At 42.9% G+C, this 9,263-nt stretch overlaps 1 protein-coding gene and 1 long non-coding RNA gene across 2 annotated transcripts; both read right to left on the bottom strand.

Moving 5' to 3' along the window:
- Positions 1 to 561: 561 nt before the first annotated feature.
- Positions 562 to 9,051, bottom strand: LOC307257352 (uncharacterized protein). Its single transcript, XM_080036553.1, has 2 exons — positions 8,384 to 9,051; positions 562 to 1,805 (listed from the first exon to the last, which is right to left on the bottom strand). Exons 1-2 carry the CDS (start codon positions 8,907 to 8,909, stop codon positions 1,147 to 1,149), a joined length of 1,185 nt encoding a protein of 394 aa, XP_079892679.1. The 5' UTR covers positions 8,910 to 9,051; the 3' UTR covers positions 562 to 1,146.
- On the bottom strand, positions 4,404 to 6,986 carry LOC307257842. Its single transcript, XR_013845108.1, has 3 exons — positions 6,500 to 6,986; positions 6,077 to 6,142; positions 4,404 to 5,560 (listed from the first exon to the last, which is right to left on the bottom strand). It is a non-coding gene; the product is annotated as an uncharacterized lncRNA (long non-coding RNA).
- Positions 9,052 to 9,263: the final 212 nt, after the last annotated feature.

The following is a 9,263-nucleotide window of genomic DNA, read 5'->3' as shown; positions in this document are numbered from 1 at the left end:
GAGGGAGGGGAAATCTTGTGAGATCCGGCTGGTCTCACCATGGCTAACACTTTTATGGCTACACCATGAGACCTCCTGTTGAAGGAGTATTGATATGACATACAGAGATTGATGGTCATGTTGGGAACATTGGGGGTCTTGACTAAATTGTAAAAATGGAGTGTAAACAAATGCAGGTGATTAACCCACTGAAAGGTCCATTGAGTAGATGAGTTGAAAGATACACTTGATAATCAGACGCTGGCTGCTGGATTTTGGACTAGATGTGATCAGGAAAAATAACTTTTGGTACAAGTTACTAATGGTTTCGTTAGTAAAGGCCTGCAAACAAAGTGCATGTCACATCACATGACCTAACAGCAATCTGAAAACCCCCTTTTCAAACAGCAGAATCAAACACTCCATGTTTTCTAACCTTCATGCCATTGTATTAACCAGTTTGAAATAATACTGAATACTTTACGGACACACACAGCGGCCTCCACCCCTATGTGCCTGGACTTATACACCTGCTGCTGTGTTACCATGTGGTAACACAGGGCAACAGTCAGCTCAGGTCAACAACACTTCCCTCTGTGTCAATTTAGCCCTTGAAAAAAATTGTTTCGTCTAGCTGAAGATTTTTAGATAAATTGGTCAATAATCTGTCTCTCTAGAGAGGTCCTCAAGTACACACACCCTTTTCATATTCCTTCCACTTCCATCAGAGCAGTCACCAACATTCCCTGGTCTGTTTCTTTACCACTAGCCCCCCTTTGTTAGTTCAGGTTAGGTCGCTGACACTGACTACATTTCAAACCTTCTGTTCGATAACTAGAATGATGGAATTTCCTCTTGTCCATTCTGGCAAACATTTAAGCCATTGCTATTTGGTCCACGGATAGTGACGATCTCCGAGCTGAGGAGTTTTTTGTACTTGAGATGCAGTAAAAAAAAAACTCCGAATATCTCCAATCACACAGCCTTCCCCGGCATCTTCCAAAGGGGGCACTGATGTTAAACCATAAACCACTTCTGGTTCTGGAAGAAGAACAAACAAATTACAGCAACTAGGATTCCACTGAACAAATCCTCTGGCCTGACAAATATATGAGGTCTGTTCTTCACTTTCCAAAATTCCACTTCCTTTAGTTCCCCGTCCACATCCTACGTAACGTATTCCTCGTCATCGCTAGGTTCTGATTTGATGTGGTCCGGGTGTAGGAGCAGGGGAAAGTGTGGCGGCGCTGTAGTCCTGGTGCAGACGTACCACTCCTTAATGTTCGACAACTGAGGTAAGGCCGGGTTGACCGAGCGCTGGCTCCTGCGCGGGGCCCGCCCACTCTGCTGCTGCTGCCTGTGAGAGCGCTGGTTCTTCAGGCCTGACAGAGAGAGGTCCAGAGGCATGGCCATGGGAGAAGAGCTCCTCAACAGCAGCTTGTGGTCCACATCGCCCACCGAGCCCATGTCCAACGGGTGAGCGGACAGCAGAGGGAAATGATGAGGGTTTGTGTTGGGGAGCGATGGAGAGTGTCGGTTCATTTTCAGGTCCAGGGGCTGAAGGAGGAGAGCCTGGTGAGGGGGCAGCTGGAGCTGTGGAGGGATGGAGGGGTCGTATGCGTCCTGGGGGTGGTCGGAGGTAGGGGAGGACTTGATGTGGACCTTCATGTGCTTGCGCAGGGAGCTGGGGTGTGTGTAGGACTTGGTGCAGCCCAGGGCCTTGCAGTCGTAGGGCTTGGAGGCCGTGTGGACCTGCGAGTGCTTCTTTCGGTCGCTGCTGTTGGCGAAGCGGCGCTCGCAGAACTCACACTGGAACGGCTTCTCACCTGAAAAAACACATCACACTGACCATTATCACAGTTCGGAATGGAATGCACCCCACAACCATCAGGACAGTTGAAGGGACGCTCTACAAATGCTCTTATGCAAAATGCACAGTAAAAACATATTTTTCAACATTAAAATGGGTCCCTTGTGTGACTAGAGACTCCCAAAGTATGAGAAAATAACACCTTATCTCTTTTTCTACACCTCCAACTTTCTGAAAACCTGTGTTCATTAACCCCAGTCAGATTTCTCTCTAGTTTTGATATCAAAAGGGGAGAAGCCACGCCCCATCATCACCAAACTAACTTAGCACTACCTCCACCTGTGATAAGCCACACCCCCAGATCCCCCTGAATCTAACTGGTTAGATTGAATCCAGCAGTTTGATTCAGAGCAGACTGGGCCCTTTGGAAGGCGGGGCTTAAAGAGACGGACTCTAAAACTGAGCATTTCAGACAGAGGCGGCAAAGAGGAGATTCAGTAATGGCACTGTGAGAAATATAACAGTTTTTTTTGGACACTGCACCATGAAAACAGTTTCTTGTAGCAACCCAAATCAACATTTTCAACCTGAAAATGAGAATACTATGTGACCTTTAAATTCCATTGAGTGCTATTTGAATTACAGTCTGCTGAATGTAATGAGCCACAGAAACTCTCATCAACTGTATGTGTGGCTAGGTTCAGGCATAAGGCTTTGGTAAAAGATTTGAGCAGAAGTCAAGATTGTATTCAGATGTTAGTATGAAAGCCGAATATTTTAAAGTGGGTATATTTCAGGCAAAGTAATTTATTCCATTAAACTACAACGAAATGTGATAACACTGGTGTCTGTCTGGGTAAACAGTATGCCATATGCCTGATACATGCCTATAACACTGTGAGAGGCAAAATGATTGCATGAAAACATTTACTGTCTAATGTTTAAATATAAATGCAATGCTAGACAGGTGGGCGGATTTATTTACTTTAGTTTACTTGATTGGGGTAAATATATTTTTTCCCCCTTTGCATCTCAATGTGGACAAAAATGATTCACCTTCTTTTAAAATGTCATTTCTATATTGTATACTATGTACTTTATTTTAAAAAGAAAATTAAAATTAAATTTTTGCCACATTTTGCAGTTTATGTGAAGTTGGAAAATGGAAAATAATACCCATTGTGCCAACCAGTGACATAAGCTGAGTGGAGCTGCACTTACATTACACTATATTACATTATTTGTAGTGACTGTCCTTCTCTTTAAAGGTGGAGTCAGTGATTCTGGAGAATGGTTGTTGTCAAAATCACTTTTTGTCAAAATCAGTGAACTCCCGTCACGATTACGTTAGGGTTGTTCGATTACGGCAAAAATCCTGATTGCGATTGTTTTGATAGATATTGAGATCACGTTTATTTAAGACACTAATTACATTTGACTTTAGAAAGATGCAGTATTACGTCTTGTTCTCAGTGGCTTTCCTATAGCCCAGTTTAAGTGTAAAATAATAACATGTACTGGCTTAAAGGCTCGAGCAAACTTCTCAACATTATCTTGTAAAAGTCGCTCATCACATTTGTATGATTGGAATGGAAGACAAGATTGTAATTGCCAATAAAATTCAATTCATTGAACAGCCCCACGGTCCGCTACTTGCCCCTATTCACCTTATTTTGGAACGTAACCATGGAAGACGCCATTGTTGTTGATCCTGTCATCGAACTTCCGGTTAGCTTGATCTTAGTATAGCATACCTGCGGAGCCCCGTTGTTTGTTCCGTCCACTTTATATATAAATAAACCAACTGAATAGCATCCCTACCCGGAGAAGTGACTTGGCTATGAAGCTACGTTGAAGAAACCACTCCGGGTGCTATCCAGGTATGTCAAACTATCAACAGCCTCCTCTGTTTACTGGTTTGATTAAAAAGTTTGTGAACAATTTGTAGCCTACTAACAACAAAAACTATGGCGGAACGAAAATTATGTATCATGTAACGTGTTACCTAATTAATTCTGCATTCAATTCTATGTAAACATACATATTTTACTTATTTAACAGTTAAACCAGATAATAATATAGGCTACCTACTAATGTAGATTGGGCCGAATAGGCCTATGATGACCACAATCAGGCTGAGTAGCCTACAGATCAGATATTTGCAATCATTGTGGATTATGGAAATAGTAAATGCACATGTTATCTAAGAGTTGTTTACAGTGGGGAAATTATTATTTTGTTTGTAGGCTGCATTAATGAAATACAATTTTCTATTTTACTAGGTGACAATGCAACACCCAGCACCGAGCCATGGATGTGGATGTGCCAAACTCACTGAGATGCTGTGACCCAGTGGGAGGAGGACTGGACCCTTTGTGACCATAGTTACAGTTCATGTTTCCCCCAAGAAATGTACAGTTAAATGTCAATTGGTTTACTTATTACAAGACACATGCAAAATGTACAGTAACATTTTAAATTTGTACTTATTACAAAAGACATGCAAAATGTACAGTAAAGTGCCACAAAGTTTATTAAAAACATACTTATTTCAACAGCATTCAACAAAGAAATATTTTGTTTTAATTCCTCAAATGTATTATATTAATTAAGCAATTTTGGAAGCAGCTTTTGTGAAAACAAACAATTGTTAACATACTACCGGAAACTTTTTCTTCTTTGAAATACATTTTAACTACATTAACAGAATGTTTAACATTAGGGCAAGATGGGAGAAATGAACAGCTGTTTTAGATCTAGTTTTTACAAAGCTGCTTGTATTTCATATAGTGACAACCTGCCTGCCTGAATTTCATTTGCAATACGAGGTAGCATATATTTAAAATAGAAAGCCTTTAGACTTGGCACAATTTCTGTACAGACATTTGCATCATTAGCTACACCCAGCAATATTGCTGCTGGGATGGGGTTACACCAACTGGAAATTGAAAATATGTCTTGTTGGTAAACTCTCCTCCCGTCACGTTAAGACGCCACTGCTCTGCTTCTTTCAGTTTAATTGTTTTTCTAAGTATTGATAACACTCTCCTTATACTTTGTGAAAACCAGCTGAGGCCAGACACTCTGTTCCTCACGTAAGGCAACCGATTACAGTACCCGCTGAACTGTAATCGGTTTCCTTACGTGAGGGACAGAGCGTCTGGCCAATTGCAATTAAAAAAAAATCTAAAATCCACACAGCAACTTCTTTACACATTTTAATGTACAACATTTTGCACAATCACCTGAAAGAAGAGTGACTGTCGTAACAACAAACACGGACCAGTGGGTTTTCCCAGGAAATGTGTCCCTGCCCTTATTGGCAGTGAGTAAAGGGAGAACTGCCTCATGGGAGGATCTCGCTGTCTCTCAATCCACAGCTGAGTTCAAAGCTTTTCTTAGACTGAAAGTAAGTTTTACTTTGTTAGCCTCAGAAATGTAGTGGTCTCAAAAGTAAAATGTATGTCTTAGAAAAATAGTGAAGTGAAAGTCATAAGTTTCCAAAAAAGCAGATACTCAAGTATAGTACAGACATTCAAAAAGTTGGAACTCAATAATTTAACTTATTTACTGTCCACCACTTCATGTAATAGTCATGCGGCCCATGTGATTGTGATTTTAATGCCCCCCATGTTCACATCTGAGATCTTATTACTGAAGTGGTCTTCCTGAGACGTCAGAGGATTTCTCCAAGGCTGGACACTTGGAACAGTACTCAGTGTTCATCACTCCATCAGGGCTTCCCGACAGCCATGGCTCCTCTGCTGACCACTGTGCAAAAAGAAGAAAGAAAAAATATATTTTTTGTCAAGCAGCAATCGAGTGGTTGAATCAATATACATGTAGGCCTACAGCAGTTCTAAATATTTCTGATTAATGATGGCAGACATCTGAATATTATAATAAACAACTTACTTTGAATCAAAGTGTTATTATTAGACTTGTACTTTCTGTGACATAGAAGTAGACTGAATATCACAGATTATCCTGAATAAGTCTCAGAACTGATATTAAAATGTGTTGATTATGTAAGATTTAGTCAATCTTATTTCATTCCAAATAATTTTGTGGAAAAGAGTTGCATTAAACTGTGTAAATGTAAAACACGACTCCATGCACAGAGATGGCAGTACATCTCATTTAATAGTTGCTTGCACAGTGTTCCACTTAAACGGAGCGAGCAACTACTAAACATGGTGTATTGCCAATGCCATAATGTCTTTGTGTATGGAGTCATTTCAAATGGGATATATTTTGTTTTTATGTAGAGAAGATGTACACACTTACCTCAAATCCATTTACGTACATACTTTCTTCCTCTGCCAGATTCTGCCGATTCTTATTCTCGTTGTGCTGTGATACACGAAAAAGCATGTTAGCAAGTTAAATTTGATTAGGTTTAAATAGAAGTGGTATTGATTGTATAAGTAATCGCAAAGTTTTAGTGTTGTCAGAGGCTATTTTAACTAAAGTAGCTGCAAACATTTATTATGCTACTTCACATGAGTCGATATTTTTCATGTTATTTCTATTTTCTGGTTAGACAAAACATAGAAAACTGATCATTTGAACTTAATTTAATCACATAATTGTATATTGGGAAAGATTATCAGATGATATAATTTGAGATTACACTTTAGAATAGAGAAATATGCCCTTGTATGATTGACAATCATTGTAGGTTTAAAACAAAAAAACATATTGTCTTACCTTCCTCAATTGAAGCTGCTTTACTTGGAGTAGCCTAGTACAGCCCGCTTTACCCCTCTGAAGGTACTGACTCAGTGCTCTTGACATTTTTCACCATGGCTCCATCTTCTCCAAGGGACAGCTAAATATGACCGTAATCTAGCCACTTTCTCATGTCATCCTCGTTGCGGGCGTCTGACTGCCGCATCGTAATAAGAGGATGCGACCACGGTGTGTGTAGATGTTAGCGATGTAAGCTAGTTTATCGAAAACAAACTACTAAATGACAAATGGCTTAGTACTTAACTTACTAAACGTACTACTTTTACGTTTAGAACCTTTCTGTAAACAAATATTTCTTCCCTACGATTCAATTGTGCTTCATTGTTTGCCGCTGTTTACATTATTTCGCGGCTCTGCAGCGCTGAACCGGAAGTCGCATGATAAACTCGCTAGAATCGGAAGTGGAAAACGGGGCGTTCCAAAATAAGGTGAATACTGTGTGCACCTTTTTTATACTATCTATGGTGTGCACTTTTGGGGAAAATCCAGTGTTAATACACAGCCTAGCTCTTTAAAGCTGGGGTGGAGAATTTGTGGAGAAAATAGCAGTTGGGATAGAGATTTGAATCCAAATACCTCAACCGCTCCACTTCTTCTCTTTGGTCCCTCCCCTATGGTCCCTCCCTGACACGCTCTACACACCAACAACGTCGGTGCCAAAGTGAATGGACAGTCCCAACAGCCAATAAGAACAGAGAATCGGATTTATTTATTTATTTTTTAGAATCGGAGCCTCGCTCTGATTGGTCAAAGTGTACCGCTCATGTTAATTTTGACAAATCAGAAATCACATACCCAAGCTTTAAAGCCGGGGCATGTTTCTATCTTTGTTTACATATCCTTTGTTTACATACCCGTTTACAGAGCCTAGGCTGTGTATTAACACCAGGTTTTTCTTTTCAGCGCACACACAGTACAGGTTAGGTTGCGGATCGAGATATTCACTGATTTTGACTCGTTGCAGTGGTCGCGGGTTCAAATCCGGCCCGTGGACCTTTACTGCAGGTCATCCCCCCCTCTCTCTCTCTGTCTCCCCATTTCAACTATGTACTATCTAATAAAGCTTGAAAATGCCAAAAAATAATTTAAAAAAAATTAAAAATAAAGTGTGTTCAAGGACCAATGTTGAAGATCCCCCTCTCACGCATGCTCTCTCCCCTCACTCGGTCTCCTACAACCATGTAATGCCCCAAAATACAAAACACCAGACAGAGGCATTCGCTTTTACTAAATTATTAATTACCCATTTATAATGCCATTAGTTACAGCTTATAAACACTTCATAAAAGGTGTTTTTTTTCTGATTCTGGGTGTGTGTTGGGTAAAATAATACCGTAACCTAACACTGGCAATTCAAATGATAGCCTAATTATAGCCATGTTGTCTCAACCCACTTCTGCCTCGTAGGCTACATCTGATTAATCTGCTTGTGTATTCATCCCTTTCCCCCTCTCTCCTCATCCAGCTGCTGTGTGCTGCCTGTCACCTTGCATGACTCCTTGGTCTGCGGTTCCCACTCGTGATTCCTTAAGGGAACGAGGGAGCAGCGAAGGGCGGATGTGAACGGGGTGCTGGACGGAGCCTACGTAAACATGGAGGGGGTTCCTAGCAGGCGGCTGCCTGCTGGGAACAATCTCTATTAACCTCTTTATTCTCCGTGTCTGTGTCAGGCGCGCTGCTGGCTGTCCGGGCGGATGACACGGATTTACACCCCATAACGACTGTATCACACAGCGGTCTGTCTGCCTGTGTGCGTGTTTGTGTGTGCGTGTATCTCTGTGTGTGTCTGAATGTGTGTGTTTGTAGCCTAGTCGCACAATCACATGAAAGCCCAATTCCTACCAGTGTGCGTGCGCGTGTGGATCTTGAGGTTCTCGGAGCGTGCGAACATCTTGCCGCAGTTGGGGAAGCCGCAGGAGAAGGGCTTCTCCCCGGTGTGCACGCGGATGTGGTTGATGAGTTTGTATTTGGCTTTGAACGCCTTCCCGCCGCGCAGACACTCGTCCCACAGGCAGACGTGACTGAGGCTCTCCAGCCCAGCCGCTACATGCTCCGTGGTGACGTGGTCCACCAGCTCGTGCATGGAGCTGAAAGTTTGCTCGCAGACGGATGTCGCCGTCCGCCCCGCAGCGAGCCTCTGTCGAGAAGTTCGGTCGATCCACTTGCAGATCAGCTCGGTTTTGACGGTGGCCATGGGGCCTCTGGAGAAATCCAGCAGGCCGTCCATCCCAACGCCGGTGCCCGCGTCGGCACAGGCGGAGAGGATGGTGGCTCTCGGCGGTGAGACGATGCTCGAAGCCCCGGAGTTGTTGTTCCCCAGCGGAGAGACGAGGCCATTGTGCCTGGCCACTACAGCCGCCCGCTTCATGCTTTAGCAGCACGGCGGGCTGCCCCTCTCCCGTTGCCCAAACCAACACAGTCCCCTCTCTCGCTCTCTCTATTCCCACGGAAAAGCAGTGGAGTCCAGCTGGCTATGCGTTTGCCGCTGTCCCGTTTCCTTCCTGTGTATATTTCGGTGAAAGGGAGAGCGCATGCGGCGGTGTCGACCCCCCGCTGCTCGCTGTTAGATCCCGAGAGTCAGAGCCTCCATGCTTTTATTTACTGTGTGAATGGAGGTGAACAGAGTCGAAGGAATACAGCCGGCCGCGTCCCAACACTGTCTGGCGGCGTCCTTGTCTCATTTCCTCCCTCCCCCTCTCCTTTCTCCATACCTTTCTTATTT

This window comes from Ammodytes marinus, assembly GCF_949987685.1.
Source record: "Ammodytes marinus genome assembly, chromosome: 11".
Classification (NCBI taxonomy): Eukaryota; Metazoa; Chordata; class Actinopteri; order Uranoscopiformes; family Ammodytidae; genus Ammodytes; species Ammodytes marinus.
This window is presented reverse-complemented; position numbering and strand designations above follow the sequence as displayed.

Bases quoted from the DNA above. Each gene is read 5' to 3' on its own strand.
- LOC307257352 (XM_080036553.1), bottom strand. From the start codon at position 8,909: ATGAAGCGGGCGGCTGTAGTGGCCAGGCACAATGGCCTCGTCTCTCCG. The intron at 1,806-8,383 runs GTAGGAATTGGG...GTGTTTTTTCAG, and splicing joins CCACACGCGCACGCACACTG to GTGAGAAGCCGTTCCAGTGT.